A 19,825-nucleotide genomic window follows, 5' to 3' on the forward strand; every position below is an offset into this window, starting at 1 on the left:
AAGGCAGAATGAGTCACTTCTATTTCTCCTTCATCCTCCACTACATTCTCCTCCTCCTCCTACTTTTCTTTCTTTTTTAAATCATTTTTAGCTGGAGAGGAAAAGGGAGTAATCTGAGAAAACTTTAGATAATCTAAATTGGACTGTGTGGGTTAGTGAGAACTAATTTATTGGCCCAAGTGATTGAAAGTAAAGTGTAGAAATGATGTCAGGCATCTGTTTTCTGTATTTACTGGCTCTGCTTTACTCTGCATTCTCAGCCAGGTTCCCTCTTTTAGTGGCAAAAAAGACCACCACAAATCCAAGCAGTCTGTGACTTTGTAACCCCAGTGAGAGAGAGAAAACACCTTTGAAATTCCTATGACAGATTCCTGTTAACCTAATTGGGTTCTATCTTCAATGCAGCCAGCATGATCAGCTATGTTAACTGACCCAGCCTGTGCCACTTAACCATCTTTTGACCACATCCATAATGTAAAACCAGGGCACCATTACCCCCCCCAAAAAAAAATCCAGAGAAGGACTTACTATAAAATGAGACAATGTCTAATTATATAAAAATTTAAATGATTATTTTCAATGTAGAGTATATAAATTAATTATAATTACCATAAATGAGTTATAATTTCAAAATCGATTCTGAATTTAGAAATTGTTCGAAGCTGTACACACACAGACAGTACAGGAATATGCAAATGCAAAGTCTCCATCTCTAGACCAGATCCCTGATATAAAATCAAGGCACCATTACTAAAAGAGAAGGGAAATGGTGCTTTAATGGAAAACATTAATGTTAGAGTGGGAAGTCTAAGTGACAGGAGAGTAAATGGTTATCCTACCTTTTCCAGTACCAGGGATCAAACTCAGGACCTTGCAGCGCCACTGAGCTACATCCCCAGGCCAATGATTCCAACTCACTAGTGCCTCTTTGTATGACTGGTGTGTGTTGTTTGTGAGCCTTGATTTTCTCATCTATGCAAATTAGATCCCAGCCTAAGATCTAAAAATCTTCTCAACTTGAATGTTTTATGGTTCTGCTCTTCAAAGACAAAGACAAAGACAAAGACATCCAGAAAAACCATAACACAAAGCAAGGGATAGATGCACCATGTTTCATGTAGAAGCGCTTCAGGTAGAACCCAGTGAGACCAATTGGAACAGCAAAGGCTGTTTCTGGGTTCTGATGTAGAAGTTAGCAGCCCGACAACTTGAGAGGGGAAGTGTGTGTGTGTGTGTGTGTGTGTGTGTGTGTGCGTGCGCGCGTGCTCGCTTGTACAAGAGAGGGAGTCGGTGAGATTCCAAAGTAATCGTCACAAATCTTGTTATTATAATCTCTTTAGATGTTTTATACCCCATACATAACTTTGTTAACCTTTTTATCTTACCATCGCAGAGATTATGTCTCAGACCCAATTTTATTTAAGGTGACATAACTACTGACAAAGCTTGAAGGAGAACTTATGTGGTTGTTTTTTTTCAATTCCTTCTACAAATATTTAGAGACAATGAACAGAGTAAGGGAGAAATACAAAAGTTTAAAAAGTCTTTGTCTTCAGGAAGTTATATTTCATAGAAATGTAGATAAGACACAACAATGAAAAATAAAAAATATAAACACTAAGCAAATTGCTATTGGAACTTGGTGGAAAAATTATCTCCAACAAGAATTGGATGGTTTTTAAATATCTATGTTTCTTGCTTTAGCTTTAAAATTCTCATAGCATAGGAATCCTTTTTCACATAAGAAAAAGTTGCTAAATTAATAACCACTGAATAAATTTGGCATTGCAGAAAGATGCATTTATTTATTCAGGGGTAAAATTCTCGGTATGTACTTGCACCCTGGTTTGGAAAACATGGTCCTCGATCACTAAGTATCTGCCCAATACCGTTTTATTGTCCACATTTCCATCAGTTAATATTTACCCAATGCAGTTTCATTGTCTACATTAGGAATGCAAAGGGTTTTATATACGAGTGGCATTATCAAAGTCTCACATGAGTTAACTCTGTAAAACATGTATCTTGGAGGGGAGTTGAAAGGTAATTTAAGAAACAAGACTTATCCTGGAGATGTCTTCGTTTACAAAATATCCAGGGTGCCAGGCATGGCGACACATGTTTGTAATCTCAGCTACAAGGAAGACAGAGACAAGAGGATGGCAAGCTCTGCAACCTGGGCAGCTTAACAAGACTCTGTGAAGATAAAATTTAAAGAAGGGCTAGGAATTTCGCTCAGTGCTTCCTAGGTTCAACCCTCCATATAGAAAAAAAAAAATGGCAGGGAAACAGTTACTATAATGCAAGACAATGTCTAATTATATTAAAAAGTTAAATGATTATGCTTTTTAATGTAGAGTATATAAATTAATTATAATCACCATAAATTAATTACAATTTTGAAATTGATACTGGATTTAAAAATTGTCTGTTGTATTACAGACAATACAGGAGTATGCAAATAAAGTCCCCACCTCTAGACTATACCACATTATTATTATTTTATCATTATTTAGCATGTACTTTTCCAGATGCTTTTCTCACTCTACAAGCATAATTATGTGTAGTTTTACTTATTTAGCCCAAAATGAATAATGCATATTGTTCAACTTACCTATTTCACTTAGCAATATATGGGGACAACCTTTTCATGAGAACCTCACATTTTATTTAACTACAATCCAATTAACAGGCGTTTAGCTTGTTTCAAGTACTGTTTTTATTTTTTTATTTTTTTTTCAAGTATTGTTTTTAAATAACTACCTTTTTTATTCATTGTGTACTTCTCATTCATGAGGTTATTTGAAGTGTCATTTAAAATTTTAAAACACCAGCACATAAATCCTTTCAACATAAAGTAAAATTCATGATAAATCAATTCTAATGTGGACCTCACTGGAGAGGGGTTATTCACAAGAGATTATTATTACATGATTTCAGTCGCCAAACTGCCCCACAGTGTGTTGTAAGGATACTGTGGATTTACTTTCAAGTTCTTGATAACCCAGGTTAACCATCCCTCCCCCCCCAGTAAAAGCCGTGGAAGCAGGCCTGAGGTGAGTATGATGAATAAAGATAATATCTTACTTACAAGTGAGTTTTTAGAAAAAAACAATGAAAAACATTTTCTATTTACATTGAGCCATACATGTCTTATTAATGTTTTGAACATTTATCAGTTGATATTTAAAGAGGATCTTTGTAATTCACTTCTTCGATTAGCTGGTGGCCATAGAATTATTCTGAGAAGTCAAAAACTTTGCTGGTTCCTTCTTGATGAAGGGTATCGTCATCATCACTATTATATTACAATGTGTGCTCTCATGGGTAAGTTGAGCCACCTCTGGCCACCAGACCAAAGTGGCTTAGCCCCGAACAGTGAGCAGACTGAACTATAGTTCTAGTCCAAGAATATGGAAACTGACAACAAATTATTGCTTGTGGTCTACTTCCAGTTTTCAAGTGCAAACATACCAAAGTTTATTTTAAATTTGAGCCAGTCAGACATTTAGTAATATACATCAAAGAAGCAGTGAAGGCTTCCCATGTTTATTATTTCAATATGATGTCTGTTCTAATAAAGTAGAAGAATGCATATGATAGACCATGTACTCGAATTTCTCTAGTTCCAGAGTTTAGCCTTAAATATATACATATATTTGTAAATTAATCCAAAACATATTGTCATGGTTCCAATTCCTCTGAAAGCTGATTGTTTTCCATCTCTCTTTTAATTTTAGAAATATAGTGGCCGGCTGCCAGAACACTTTCAGATAAACAGTCCACCCCATGTATAAAAGGGGCATGGACTCATGAATGTTCAAAAACTACAGAGCATTATTTAAATAAGTTAAAGTTATTATGGTCTTCCCTATTAATTAAAAAAAGCCATCTGTGCAAGGTGAATTTTGGTAAGGTACCAATTTTTTTAATGATTGTGGAAGGAATTTGCAACTGTTTTCAGAGTGAAAGTATAGCTCAGGGATTCCCAAGATAAAATATACTGTTTATTGTAAAATTCTGTGGTTGGTCATTGGACTACATTTCTGATAAGACACTGGAAAGAATGCTTGTTATTCAGTCAGAATTCACAATCAAACTTGAAGGAATTGGCTGTCTGACAACACCCACTTTCCTCTCTTCTACTTTCTTAGAATCCTAGACCTTTATTTCATCTACACCTCTCTTCTCTTGCCTCTCTCTCTTCTGTCTCTCTCTCTCTGTCTCTCTCTCTGTCTCTCTTGCTGTCTGTCTGTCTCACACACTCTCTCGCTTGCTTGCTGTCTGTCTCTCTCTCTCTCTCTCTCTCTCTCTCTCTCTCTCTCTCAACCCACATTTTGTCAGAACCATCTTAGGCAAATGGATCACAGCAGTAAACAAGACTGAACACACAAAAAAGATCAAAAACACTGCCTAAAGAAACCGCACACTGGAAGACATTACCAATGTAGATCTATACATGCCCTTGTTGCATCTTTATTTTCATTTTTGCTATTTAGAGAACTTTTTCCTATTGAGCAATCCACCTATAAACTCAGGCTCTCAAAATCTTAGAGGCACAAAAACTCAGAAGTGTTACTTTCTTCCTTGAATTTGGCAAGAAAGATTTCTTGACAAGAAAGATTTAAAAAAAATTTTTTTTCATTTCTTTCCTACCCAGTGTTTTCAGTCAATTAAAATTTGTACTTGAGGCCTTTTCCAGTTTGAAGCCACCTCGGCGTCTGTGATGAGCAATCCTTCTTGTTTGTGCAATCATTCATTATCTCCATTACCGAAAGGAGAATAGAGGACAATTACATTGTTTGGACGAATCCAAGTGTTAGGAGGAGTATTTGTCACGGTGGCAGAGAGCAGCACCTGACAGGCAGCGATTGATCGTGGGGAAAGAGTACGAGTGGCCAAAGCAGCCTCGTAGGATGCAAATTACTGACTGTGGATTCCAATTTATCCTGTTCATTTTTCTTGCCCGTGCTGAAGACCATTAGCGGTTTTTGAAGCAGTGAAGGGGTCATTACTAATGTGGGTAGGCTCGAAGCAGGAGGGGGAAGGAGGGGAAAAGCCTGCTGTAATTACACAGCTTTCAGGAACGGGCTGGAGGCCCTAGCCAAAAAAGTGTCAACACCTCGCAATCACAAAAATTTATTTTCATTTTATGCTTAACCCATATTAACTCAACATTATCATCTTTCTTTGTTAACATTTGCAGAATATTAAAAGCCTGGCTTCTATATTAATACAAATCTAGTTAACCCTTTTGCTATACAGGGGATTTTGTTTAACCTAATGGCATTTGGGTTTGCTAATAAGTAATTGTGCACATTTTGGATAATGTATGCTATTATAGAAAATGAAATACCTGAAGAATAAAATTTTAGATGATTGAAAAACATTCGCTTGCTCAAATACTGGAATGATTAGAATGCTTTGAATGGAATACTTTGTTGTTGCTAATGTCATTCTTTAATAATGTTGATGGGAAATATTTATTACTAAAGGCTTTCTAGCTTATGAACAACTTTGACATGCTAGATAAAAGTTTACTTTTCTGTTGAAGAAAACTAGTGAATTTCGAGTAGGGCCCTCCTTAACAGAAAATTATTATTTTGTTTCATAAGTATTTACATGCCAGTGCAGTGCCTTTCAAAGTAAATGTATGATTCTAAAATACCAATCCCGAATTTCAGAATGAGAAAGGAAAGTGAATTGATAACAGAAAGGCTATTATAAATGTGAGTGAATTGTGATGGGAAGTCAAAAAAAAATCAAAACCTATGGCCTCATTCTCTTATTGCCATAGTTTAAGGTAAAATGTAAAACTTCATGTGAACATGCATAAAACTGACTGCTTTTGATACGTGCTCATGGTTTGTGACTCCAGTATCCTGGAGCACTAACCAGTAAAAAAAAAAGAATCTTCCACTGACCCATAAAGGAATCAAACATAAATATACTGTAAGTACACTGTTATAACCAAATCAGTTGCTATGGCTTCCAAAATAGTTATGATTATGTACTAGATCACTTTCCAACTTTTACTGTCAATAATGTCAGAATAACTGGGGATAATAATTCTATTGAGCCATCTTACAAAGATAACTTAGAATAAGGGCTTCCCATATGTTTTCCAGGAAGCAAAGTAAACTAGTTTCTTAGTGCAGCTGACATGAATGTAGGTAAGCACAATTCTGATACCATCCCAAGAATGCTTTCCATCCCAGACTGATTAAAGCAATGGAGTAATTTAGATACCTGGCTTTTTATTGCTGGCCCTACCGAGTGTGGCAGGAATGTGGGGCTGCCGACATGAATTTCTAGATACCCGTTCCTGCCCACACTTCTACACACATTGTAAAATGAATGCAATGAGGAAAATCAAGCCATAGAATTAAAAAATCACAACTTCTGTGACTTCTGTAACTTCTGATGCATCTTTTAAAACATTTGTTTTTTCATTAGCATCCGTACCCTTCCGAAGAGCAGAAGAAACAGTTAGCGCAAGACACAGGACTTACAATTCTCCAAGTAAACAACTGGTGAGTGACCCGAAAATCAATGTCTTTCTCCCATGGCTAAAATGAGATTTCTAAATAACTGTTTTCTTCCTTTACTTCCCTTTCTGTTTTTGTTTGTTTCTAAAACAAGTAAGAGTGAGGATAACTTCTATGTTTCTCTCTTGCAATGTGTAAGTAGAGCTTAGTGAGGGGAAAAGGTAACCTAGAGAAATGGTTTTGGCAAGATATTCTCATTCTCTCTCTCCCCCTCTCCCTCTCTCCCCTCCCCCTCCCCCTCTCTCTCTGTCCTCCAGCCCTCCTCCTCTCCACCTTAGTTTCCTCATCTCTGATGCCTTAAATTTCTCAAATTGGATCACAAATTCTGTTCAGGTCATTTCTGTTGGAAGTAGTTATGTATGCTCTGTGCTTTTCTGTAGTCCTCGCGGGGAGTTATCACTTCCGAGGAGGCTTCCTTTGTCTAGGCTGTGAGAGGCTATCTAGTATCTCCTAATAGAAATTTATTTACCCTAATTTTTTTTAAATAGGAAAAAAAAGGTTTTTCCATTTTTTAGCTTTGTGATTTGGTAGATTACTCATGTGGTGGCGTATGGACCATCCACCCTTTGTACACGGCTTAGAGGGTAACTAAGGAAAGGAGGGGCACAGGATTAAATAAAATGATCACAGTGGCCAAGAAATGATATAGGAATTACTTATCAAACTACTGGCCCAGGTTTTATCAGCAGCTTAATTTTGTTCAGTACATTCTTGGGGTGATGTTCAGATTAATTGAACTGACAGTTCTCTTTCAAAATTCAGGGAAAGTATTTGCACGGATTTCAGGCCTTATACAAACTTAATTACATGGAACTCCATTTTATCATTCTAATTCCATGTAGCAGAGGTTGTATTTACAAATGAGAAGTCTCTGCCTTTATTCACAGCTTTCCTTAATATATTTATCAAAGCAGGTTCATTTACAAAGTGCTCTATCTGTGGGACACAGGCAGGCAGACATTAACAAAGCTTTTAGGTTTATCAGGCTCGCTGCCTGATGAGCTACCCGAGGGTCAATTGATTTTGTGGTTCTGTGATTCATTTTTTTCTCATTTTTCTAGGATCACAATGAGAGACATGCTTGGAGAATTAGCCAGTTTGTCTGCCTTATCTGTCAGGCAATTTTTTTTTTTCCCAGGGAAGTCAAGCTACTTAAATTGGCCACAGGAACTGCCGTTATCTGACTTTAATGCACCCTATAGTGTGGATAGCATTTCAATTACATCAGTAACCAAAGCTTAGCCGTAGCCCTTTTCATGCCTCGTGCTGTACAGAAAGTGATGTGCCTACCTACAGAAGCAGAAAATTGAGTTGCCTTGCTTCTGTCAGGGTGATTAATGCAGAAATAAACTGCTAACCTGAAAAGAAAGGCAGAAAGAAAGGATAGACAATACAGACTTGAATTCACTTTAATTTTCTTCTAAGATTGGAACTATGTACATTGAAAGATACCCTTTAGACCAAAAACTTGGAATAAAGGCTATAATCTCCAGAGGTGGATGTGTATGTGATTATATGTTGATATGAGCCTCGTAGTGTAAATATATATAATACACATAAACATATATATTCTCATTCATGTTCCTAGCAAAGCTATCAGTGGTTGGAAGCCATAAAATAAATACATTGCATTTTAACAGTAGGAGGCTATTTGCCTTGTGCATTACTTGATAGCATACTGATTTCCAAACTGATGTATTACATGTACAGTGGCCCCTAATGCAATTAAAACTGCTTTAGAAACATTATTTTTATGAATTTTGGGTACATTGAGGGAGTTTGTGATGGGAATTTTTGAGAGAAATGACATGTTTCTATGTTGATAACTGGCACTGGCATTTAATCATTTTCCTTTTTCAAATGCTGTTGCATATCATCCTTTCCTTGTACTTTTTTATATAATCATTCCAGTAGAAGAGTGAGGAATTTCTAGTGTCTGACATCCTGTAGCTAAAGACCAGCATTTCTCAGACACCTGGCTGGGACTGGGAAAACACCCTTCCTCTCTGAACTCCACTGGGCCCCTGGCATGCGCGAGGAGTGCAGTTAATGTGATATTTTAGATTTCTCGTTTCTCCATTGTTTGAGCTGTATTTGGCACAGAATGCCAAGGGTTAGGATGTGACAGGCTGTCACCCAGCACCCGTTCTGTAACACGGAATGAGCGTTGATGCCTCTATGTCTCTACAAAATAATTCCGTCTTCCTAATTTTCACACTTCCTTCTGAAAAACACTGTAATCCTGCCTTCAGGTTCAATTCTTAGTTAACGGCTAGCATAACTTTGATAATAAGGTGTGACTCATGAGCATACTAGAGCAAATACCTGCAAAAGGCTACCAAGAATTAATATAGGGACCCAGTTTCTGAGTAGTTAATTTTAAAAAGAACACCTCTTAATTCAGTACATTTTTAATATGTCCAGTACCTTGACAAAGTCAGCTTTAAGGGAGAGAAATCTACCCAACACGATTTCAGAAGATCTCAGAATCAGGTCTTAAGTGCAGAATCACGATGAGCGGTGAAAAGAATGAACTGTAAAGCGGTTTCTCCAGATCTGGGGAGCTCTCACTCGCACAGCACAGGGCAGGCGCCAAGCATGGTAGTGCACATCTGTAATCCCAGGTATTGCAGTGGGGAGGCTGAGAAAGGAGACTCAGAAGTGGGAGGGCAGCCTGAGCAATGTAGAGAGCCTCAGTCCCACAGTAAATAATGGAAGGGCCGAGGAGGTAGTTCAACACTCCCTGGGCTCAATATCCAGTGCCCCGCCTCAAAATTAAAACGTATAGGGCATCAGAGAGTCTATGTGAATTCTTAAACCTAACTCAGTCAGTTACACTAACAATTAATACTCATTTCTCAGGCTGGAGCCAGTTTAGCCTTCCATGCTACAAGGTTTGTGCCCCAAAAATTACAGCAGTGTAGAAAGTCTACAAATTAGACAGTCATGGAGACTTGCTATTCCAGTTTCTCTTCTCACTTATCTCTTAAAATAGAAAGGCCAAGGAAGGCCAAGATAGTTAAGCAGCACTATAAAATAACATCGCTAGTAATAAGCAATGGAACACAGATCCATGCACTTGATGAGAGCAATAAGCAATAAAAACAGACCTGTTAAGATCAGTCAGTAATTATGAACTTTAAAACAAATAAGCAAAAAGGAAGAAGGAAGTTTAGGAAATAATTAAGAGAATTAAAGATGTGTTGTATCTTAGGAGCCAATATTGGAAACTGTGCCCATGTATTTACATCAGGGAATATGCAAAAGATGGTGGTGTAACCAAATCAAAATATGATTTCAGAAAAGCAGTGGAGCTCATGACACAAAGTCATTTTTTCCTGCGGTTACCTCTCACAAGTCCACATATATAAATGGTAACTTAACAAAGACTTTTTTTTCTTTTCAGTACTAGGAATTGAATCCAGGGTTTTCACACTGAGCTACATTTTATTTTGAGACGGGGTCTCAATAAGTTGCTAAGGTGCCCAGGGTGGGCTCGGAGTTGGTGATATTTCTACCTCAACCTCAACCCAGAATGCTCCTGTTCCAGGCATGCACACCACGCCCATCTAGACTTTTTTTTTAAAGATGGTAACCAGATCTTCAGTGTGTTCTTCACTGCCAAAGCTGGCAAGATGGGATTTCTGTGCTGGTTATTAGATGGAGAGTCCATCAGCTATAAAAGAACCAAAGTGCTTGCATTAGGGAAAAAGAGTAGTAAAGAAGAGAATATGCTCAGGCTGAATTATCTCCTTACACCAGACAAGCAAACAGAGGGTAATGTGAACGAATATTGATATAAGGTCTAAGGGTAATATTGGATGGTCGGTAAATACTCAGGCTCAAGAACCAGACCTCAGGGGTTAGAATACAGTTCCCCCATTTGACTGATCAGTGTTTGACCTTCGGCAAATTACTCAACCCACTTTGGCCTTGGTTCTCTCATTTGCAAAGTGGGAATAATAATCACATATACCTCATAGAACTGTAGGACTTTAACAAATACTCTTGCTAGGCACATACAGTAGGTAGTGAATATTGTTAAAATAATAAAAAATAAATAATGAGCTGGCATAGTGGCACATACCTGTAATCCCAGCACTTGGTAAAATTGAGGTTGGCCTGGGCTACATAGCAAGTTTAAGACCAGCTTGGAACATACAGCCAGATCCTGTCACAAAATAAACAATCGATCAATCAATAAAATGTAAAAATGAGAGAGACACATGATTGCATACAGTAATATAAATAAGGATGTCATGAATTAGCTTATAGACTGGAATGACGTTTTTGGGGGGACACATAGATATACCTAAGGAAGAAATTTTTCAGGGCAGACAATTTACTCTGTTTAACTTCTATATTAAATAAAGATAGATTTTTGTAGTTTCTTGTATGATTTTGTTGGGGGTTTTTTTGCAGTTCTTTGATAACAGGGGGTAAGATTAGGGTTACCTAGGAGGTAAGTGCTTCAAAACTGTGAAGGTGAGATGTTTTACAGGGAGCTTTGAGTATTAATTCTCAGGTTACTTTCATTGACAAAGACAAAACAATTTTTAATGAGGAAGTTCTTGCATGAGTAATTTGTTGGAATACATTTGTACATCTTTGACAGTAGTCATCACTGAGATATGGAAAAATCTTCACTTTCACGATTCAAATCCCTCGAGCTAAACCTACTGTAGAAACAGTAAGACATCTCCGTGTTCCCATGTACCTTTCTCGATCCTCTGTAAGAATTATAAGATCAATTGTAAAGTTCCCACTTACAAATTATTTTAAAAGGGAAGAAATCTTTTACATTTAAAAATGCATATCCTGGCCCGGGGATTTGGCTCAGTGGTTCCGCTGCCTGCCTCGCAAGTAGAAGGTCCAGAGTTTGATCCCTGGTACCAAAAAAAAAAAAAAAAAGTTATCAATAAAAATGCATATCCCTGAAGTAAGTATAGCCAACTTATATACCAACAAACAAAAGCCACAGAGGTGACCTGTTGACAGAATACAGGTATGGTGTATTAGGAATAAGGATTTCTTCACTTTTCTTTTCTTTTCCTTTCCTTTCCTTTCCTTTTCTTCCCTTCCCTTCCCTTCCCTTCCCTTCCTTTTTCTTTCTCCTTCCTTCCTTCCTTCCAGTGCTGGGGATGGATCTCATGCATGCTAGGCAAGTGCTCTACTATTGAGCTACATGCCCCACCCAGAATTAATTTCTTGATTGAAAGCTATCTCCAGGCCTCTCTGTCTTAGTTACTTTTCTTGTTGCTGAGACAAAATACCTGACACTCGAAGTTAAAGGAGAAAAGGTTTATTTTGGCTGACAATTTGTAGAGGTTTCAGTCCATAATCTGCTGGCTCTAGGGCAGAATAGTAGCATGGCAGAGGAGCATCGCAGAGCAGGCAGGAAGCAGCAGCAGACAAGCAGCAAGCAGCAGCAGCAGCCTTCTTTCTTTCCCTTCTATTCCATTCAGGCTGCCAACTCTTAGGGCAGATAGCACTTGCACCCAGGGTGGGGCACCCTTAATCCCAGCATTGAACACTCCATCCCAGCATCATACACTCTGGATCCAGCCACCTCCAAAAAGCCTCACCAAGACTGCATGAGGCTTTGGAAGGACATCTAGATACAAGCCCTGACAGCCCCCAAGTAAAAAAGCGTGAAACTTAAATTTCAAGGAATTTTGCAACTAAAGGTAGTTCAGAGAGTTCCTTCCTGGGATAGATTCAATGACCTTGTACAAACTCTTAAACTGAGGTTAAATATCTGCATCCTGCTTGCCCCACCTTCTACCAAAATGGTTTTAGAATCATCTAAGTCTAACAGCTTTTAATAACCAACACCCAGTTTGCTTTATCTACTTCAGTTTGGCCTGGTTGACAAGTTTTCTAGAATGCATAGGACTGCACTGAGCTAGAGCATTTTCCTGGGGATCAGTTTCCCTTTCTAGCGTCTGCCTTCTCCCTTTTGGAAGGCCCATTGTCTGCCCTGGTGACTTGGTTTTCCTATGTGTGAAATGGAATGATGCTGAGAAAAAAGGAGAAATTTGTGGGGGAAAATGCATTGCAGGTGAAGCACACCCTGAGAATAAAAGGTGGCATTGTTAGAACTTCCCAGCCCTGATTAAAATATGGACGGGAACAGAGTAGAAGCCAGAGGAAAGTAATCATTTTCCTCAGGAATCCATCAGCCCTGATAGATTTGGGTGCACAGATGCTGTGCTTTGCTGCTTCCACTTGAAGGGCAATAATAGTGTTCTAGGTGGGTTTCCAGACAGAGGGTCACTCACAGGCCTCATGTCAGTGAGTCTCCAAGCCCAATTTAAAGCCTAATTAGCAGGAGGCAAGGTGAGTGGTAAAAGAGGTTGCACTTCTTTACAGCACCGAAAAGTCATTTTCAAAGTGCATGTGTTGTCATTCCACTGCAAGTAGAGCAGACACCAGGAAATATGTTGTAATATTAGGACATCAAGAGTAAGCTGGGAATTGAGGAAAATAATTTTGTAGTAAACATATGGAATAATTGGCCAGTGGTGCAAGAAATCTAAATGAGGTACAGAGACAGCTGGACACTTTGATCTCAAGAGGAAAAGGATTGAAGGATAGAGTGATAAACCAGGGAGGTGGAGTTGAGATAAACCTAAAGGGAAAAAGCCCGCTGGACTAAACATCCTTTCTCTGCTCAGCAGTTTCCACCATGGCCATTTGTTAAACACATAGCTGCTGTCTTTGGTGATTATTTCCAAGTAACATCTATGTTTCTGAATAAAAATCCATTTGAATCTCAAGTCAGATTTGCCAGGTGCTAGATTCATTGTCAGCATTTAATGTGCTGAAACTGCCGATGCTGAGGAAATGAATACAAAAAAGCATGCTTTTGAACTCTTGTTTGGAGAGCTGGAGGTGAAATGCTTCCCTTTCAGATGGCTTCCTATGCCAGAAAACTCCTAGGCTGGGGGAAGAGACAGAGATGCCAAGGGGTGCGGTTCCAACTAGCCCCATGCGGTCTTTTGCTGAGCCAGGGTGTTTTCTTCCCCACAGTCACCCATGGGGTGAAAGAAATGGGCTGTGTTAGTGCTCGGCTTTCCAGTCTCTCACCCTCTCTATACAGATTCCAATCACTCTGTCTCTATGGTCTCACTATCATTTCTTGGAGACCCACAATTATTTCTAAGAAGAAAACCAAAAGGAGGTGGTAAGAGAGATTAAAAAGAAGTGAAAGGGAAAACATTCGTGATTAATGTTTAACCAGAGGGACTGCCCCGAAATTTAAGTTGATTTCATTTTGCTCTGTCTACAGCAAATGTACCTGGGGATGACCAGGACATCCACACATGGCATACCAGTTTGGAATGAGAGGGAGTATTACCATATTTTCCCATTTCATACCCTGCAGCAGATCCATGAGATTCCCACACTGATCTGAACATTGAAGATATTTCTCCTGCCTAGGCAGCTGTGCCTCCTATCACTGCTTGGTCAAGCCAGCATTTCTAGACACCTTCCATCCTGTAGCGATGGGAGTGCCACTTCCAGAAATTTAGATTCAGTTCAAATTTGGGTAAGCAGCTAAGGCTCAGCAAGAGCCTTTTAAAAGTGGTAAACAAAAGGAGTAGAGGGGGAAATAAAGGAAGGGAATGCCAGCGAGGGGACTCAAAGGGGAGGTTTGCTGCAATCCTTTACATTCAATTACACCAGCTCCTTTGTGCTTTTCCTTTTCTGCTCTGCAAAGAAAGAATGAAATATGGTTTTCATAGCAAGCTGGCAGCATTATCTCAGGATGCATATTTCTTTGCTGGGTTGGAATGCCAATAAGAGGAGAAAGAAAGTTCCTCGTTTAAAGGAAAGTGCAGTGCTACAGAGAAAACACAAAACAACAAAAAGGAATGCAACAAGTTTTTGAAACAGTTCCAGAAAATACCCCCTTAAAGAAAAGAAAATATTTAAATGAGAACTTTTGGGAAGATAAAATTTCCCATGTTGAAAGTTTCCATTTTCCAAAAACCTTTAACTATGGAAAGAGATTCGGCCCAAAATGTTGACAGTTTTTGATATTTGAAAATTTTTAGAATTAGCCCCCTCTCTTTCACTGATGAAGACAATAAACTCCAGACAAGCCCTGCATCAGGCACAAGACTCTACCTACTTCTGCACTTCATTATACCAGGATTTGGAAGAGAGACAAGGTTTGCTCAAATAAGTCCTTTATCCATCTCCATTGGCATGATCTATGTGGTTTCTCAAAGTAACACTGAAATAAAAGTCTATATTTCAGTGCAATGCATGATTTTAAAGTAGAATGGTGTTGACTTCGTTATTTACTTATTTTTCAGTAGAAAAATGAAAATAACTTTGTGAAAATATTACAAAATTTTCTTATAGCAATAGAGTCAGTAAGTATTCCTAGCCCCAGTCACAGATGGATAAAGTAAAAGTTGCATTTTTTTAAAAAAGGAAATCTTTAATTTATTTCTAGAATGCAGAAAATAGAAAGGGAGCTTGTTAAAGCAATGTTTAAGCAGAGCCCCTAAGTTAAAAGCTATTGAAAGAGAGGTTAAAAAAATTAGAATGTATCAATACCATATTTATATTCTTTACATTTTTTACTCTTAAAAATAGAAGTTTTGATGGCTACGCTTGGTTCTAAATTTTCAGTCCTTTCTACCACAGTGGTTCTTTTTTTATTTTTTTCAATAAAATTGCTCCCTCGTTTCTTCCATTACCTGCAGCATTGAGTGCTTTTAAAATTCTGACCAAAAAAATCACTCTCGGAGAAGTAAGTACTTTATGAATAGTCTTTATACCAGGTCCTCATTCACTTCACTCATTCATTCATGCATTTACTCACGGGAGAGCAGCCTTCTAAAAATTACTTAATTGAGAATCTGCTTGTTAATGAGTAAATGTAAGCCCTATTAACCTCCTGATCCGGGGACTTGTTTTGATGTTGCTGCTGCTGTTTTTATTGTGTTGAATTTTTCAAGTATGAGAGCGTGAGCATCGGGAAGGTGCTTACCCCGGGAATTCTCCCCCATTTATGACACCCAGAAATTTATGACATTCCTCTATTGTCTAAACAAGAGAAAGCATTTTTTTATCTGCAAAATTCTTAGAAACTTGGGTAGAAAAATTGAGAGCCTTGAGTTTTTTGAAACAGTACTTTCTTCAGGTCTTTTTCCTGCTTCATTGTTTTTATCATCATCATAATAGAAAATCTTGTTTTCAGTTTTGTTTGGTTTTGGTAGGCGAAGTAGAATCATTATTGCCAACTGATCTTTCCAGAGAGATTTTCAACTAATTCTCAGCCCTCATCCAGAATCTTTAATTCTGCACATGCAAGGTTCTTTTTCCCTTGCAAGGTAAACATTGAGAGATAGGAGATTTCCCCTGTGTCTCTAGATACAGCTTATCTTTTAGATAAGTCCTGCAAGCTGAGATTTCAACCTGTTTCATGTTGGACCTCTTGGATTCCAAACTTCCTTAAAGCCTTTAGATAAGCAACAAACTTTAGCCATAATTACCCAAAGAGTGGGAGGAACAGGGAATTAATTCCCAGAGATCTGGATTTAAACCTACCTGAAAGCCTGTGAGAAAGCTCTCTAAATGATCTTGACTTAATGGTTTGTACTCAGCTCTGGAGGAAGGACAGTCCCATCTGTGCCTAAGCATGCACCATAAGAATCCCTGTGGAAGATTCTTTGTTCCCATATTAATAGGTATGTCTCCTTCATGGAGGTGATCAAGGATAGTTAGATGCTTTACCCTATCAGATACTAATATTTGACAGTTTGAAGCTCTCATCTACTTTGAACTTAGCTTTTGGACATAATTTTACTTAAAAATTATGAAATATATGTCTTTCTTATTTATCCCTCCACATTGTTTTCTAAAATTCAGAAAATTACTTCTTCAAAAGAGGGGATTCTGATTCCAGTCTGATGGATCAAACCACTCAAAGTATGTGCAGTGAAATGCATAGAGATGAGCAGAGTGCTCTGCTTGGTTGGTCTTTTTTTTTTTTGGTACCAGGGATCAAACTCAGGACCTTGTGCTTGTGAGGCAGGCGCCAGAACCACTGAGCTAAATCCCTAGCCCAGGTCTTTTAAATTATGGCTCTTGATTCTTCTACTTTTAAAAAGATATCTTGCTTTTATTACAAATTCCCTATGATGAATGTGATCATTATGTATATCAAAAGCATATCAATAAAATTAATTTTTTTAAAAAATGTGGATCTGAGTCGGGGGTGGTGTGGTGGTGAAAGACTGTAATCCCAGAACTCTGGGAGGCTGAGACAAGAAGAGTGAAAGTTTGAACCCTGGGCAACTTAACAACTTAGTAAGAATCTGCCTCAAAAAAAAAAATAAATAAATAAAATAAATAAATAAACAACAAAAAGCCTGGGCATGTAGCTTAGTGCAAAAGGCCCTGGTTTCCCCCACTACTGCAAAAAGAAAACAAAAGATGTGTATCTGATTCTTAGCACTTTATTTGTCAGTGGGGTTCAAAGGATGCACAGATCTTCAGTGCCACGGGCATGTTTCCTCTTCATAAAGGTTTAAAGAAAGTAGCGCAATGGAAATTGGCCACAGCTAGTTCATTTCCCATGTCATTGGAAGACAGGTTAGATAGGACAAATTCTAAATACTGTCTGAGCCATGAATCCTGGTCCTAAATCCTGATCCAGTCCTTGGACCTGGGTGACTGCACAATATGAAGGTGTCCTGTTGTCCTGTGATGTTCTCATGGATTCCAGGCTTTGGTATTTGTGTTTGAGTGAGTGGATCATATAGAAGAATGTGAGAGAGAGAGAAGGAGAAACTCTGTGTAACGGGACAGTTAAAGTCACAGGGATTAACTTTCCTCATAATTTTTTCATAATGAAATTACTAAAGCAATGTCAGTAAACAGGAAACAAGTGATGTGTAAAATAATTAGCACCAAAGGGAACATAATAGGTTACTTATTAAAATCCATAGACAGATTATATGACCCCATTGGGTCCAGGGGCCAGAGATCATGTAACTCAGTGTGCCTTTTCTGGGGGAAGCACCCCAATGTATTTTGTCAGCTTACTGGCTTCTGACATTAAATAAGCTTCAGATATGATTTATTGAGTAGCTTTTTGACAGGAACAAGAAACAAATCTTCTAGTCCTGGCTGAGCCTTGGCTCTATTTTCATTACCTTCTCCAAGTATTACATTTAGTCAACCGAGTTATGTGTAGTTCTGGGAGAATCTCTCCTGCTCCCAGAAGTCATTGTTCCACTCATAATAAAATTATGCTATCAATTTGCCACAAGAGAAACACTGGAGTTCACTAAATTATTGCCACGTGTTTTGCACTAAAGACAAAGTGATACCAATTAAAAAAACAGCCACCCCTGGATTCTATGTTTTAATGGTGTGCAGGGAGGAGCAAGACTGGCTGGCAAGGGAGGTCGTGTCTCCCTTCTACACGTTACAAATTTCATTTTCCTTAATTAGAAAGTGGTGCGTATGGAGCATGAGCAGGGGGTTTAAGAAAAGAAAAAATGAGACCTGAGCGGAGCCCTAAATAATATGTCAGAAAGTGACAACTCGCCTCCCACCAGACTATTGCATTTGAAAGATTTGCTAGGTTACAGTAGGCTCAGATAGACTTTTCGGGAAACAGGGCAATAACCCACAGACTAAACAGTGCCCTGGTTCAAAGCTTGGCAGATAAGTCAAACCCATACTTTGGTTCCATCACAGTGACAAGTACATACTCTGTAGCTCTCACTTAGGGGGCCATTTTCAGAATACTACTCCCCTAGGGATTTGGGCATTGGTTATGATGGAAGGTTGTCATATTTTTAGATTATCAGCAAGAACCAATATCCTGCTGTCTCAACTCATCTTCTACTTTATTAATTAAAGAATTGCCAATAGTCTTGTCTCAGAAGGAAAGCTTGCCTATCCATCCCTAAATAAATAATGCTTGCCAGTTTACCATCAGGTTGATTTTGAAGTAAATTCAGAATTTTAGACATTATGAATAAGTCAAATTCCATTACAATGGAACATCTTTATACAAAAAAAATATTTCCAGCCCTAGGCACTAGTTCACAAATTGTAAGTAATACTTCTATTGATACAATTTTCTTTAGTAATTGTGAGTAGCCGTCACAGCATTTTATAGCTAACTGTTTCTGTTCTGACAACAAACAGGTAGAATTTCTTGAGAAAATTGAAAATTGGCATGGAGTGGAGATGCTATGACCTTCCCAGGAAGATCAGAAATTGCTAACAAAAACCGAAAAGACAAGTACTTCCAGTGCTAGGTCTTCCGAGAAACCCTTCCATAACCCAAGAGCAACACTTGCAAGTAGAACAAAATGGATCCAGAAAGAGCACGATTCCTGTAGACATCATAACAGACTAGAACTATGTTGTGTTTTATGAGTTGACCGTTGTCTATGTTTGGAAACTAGTTGATGGTCTGAAATAATTTCTGGATTGCTTCGGGATTTTTTTTCTGCCTTTTAATTGATAAAGAGCTTATTCAGAAGTACAATGCTTAGCTCTTCATGGGTACTCATAACATTTTGTTGAATTGAATTCAAATAAGCTAGAAAAAAGTCTGGGGAAGAAAAGATACTTGAAATGTACATTGAGGGAAGAGAGTGACTCTGGGCAGGCAATTTCTTGCAGGAGATTAGATTTGAAGTTAGTTTTGATTCAGAGGAAGGAACTGTTTCCAGTAGTCAGACAGCAGTATGAGCGCATGAAGGAAGGGAAATTGAGTAAAGGGGTTGGGGAGGAAACCAGCTTTCTCTGTCTTGAGAAAAAGAAATGTACAAGAAGTTTTTGATGTGCAATGAGAGCAGACACTCCAGCCACAGGGGCACAGTGGGGCAGCTTGGGGGAAGGATAAGCATCCAGACAAAGGGTGATGCAAGGCGCTTTGTTAAAGCGAATGGACTGGGGCACCGGGTCCCAGTTTAGGGTCTAATTCCAGCTCAGACAATTTATGTGATCTTGGGCAATTTAGCCTTTCTCAGTTATCTATTCCCTCATCCGTTAAAGAATGGAGACGGAGATTTTTAAGGTCTTTTCTATCCTTAAAATTCTATTATTTTATGATTCTCAGCCTGTGAACAGAAAAAAATCTAGTCAAAGCAAGTGAGATGAAAAATGATTTTAACCATTGTATCTTGAATTGATTAGAAGAGGAGCTGAAGAGACCAGTCGTGGTCTACTATGGGTGACTTAAACAAAACCTGAATCAGAGACTTAGCTATTAAAATGAAGAAAAAGGGACC

At 38.3% G+C, this 19,825-nt stretch overlaps 1 protein-coding gene across 9 annotated transcripts in view; it reads left to right on the plus strand.

Annotated features, from left to right (window-relative positions):
• Meis2 (Meis homeobox 2) overlaps positions 1–19,825 on the plus strand; it is a 202,547-nt gene that overhangs the window by 138,258 nt on the left and 44,464 nt on the right. For all 9 annotated transcript variants that reach the window (XM_087207449.1, XM_087207448.1, XM_004861518.3 and 6 more), the window contains one exon: positions 6,457–6,533. In XM_087207449.1, coding sequence (XP_087063575.1) covers positions 6,457–6,533 — 77 coding nt within the window. The remainder of the gene's footprint in view (positions 1–6,456; positions 6,534–19,825) is intronic.

Source organism: Heterocephalus glaber, unplaced genomic scaffold, assembly GCF_053883595.1.
Source record: "Heterocephalus glaber isolate CG9 unplaced genomic scaffold, H.glaber_assembly_v1.0 deba00000809, whole genome shotgun sequence".
NCBI lineage: Eukaryota > Metazoa > Chordata > Mammalia > Rodentia > Bathyergidae > Heterocephalus > Heterocephalus glaber.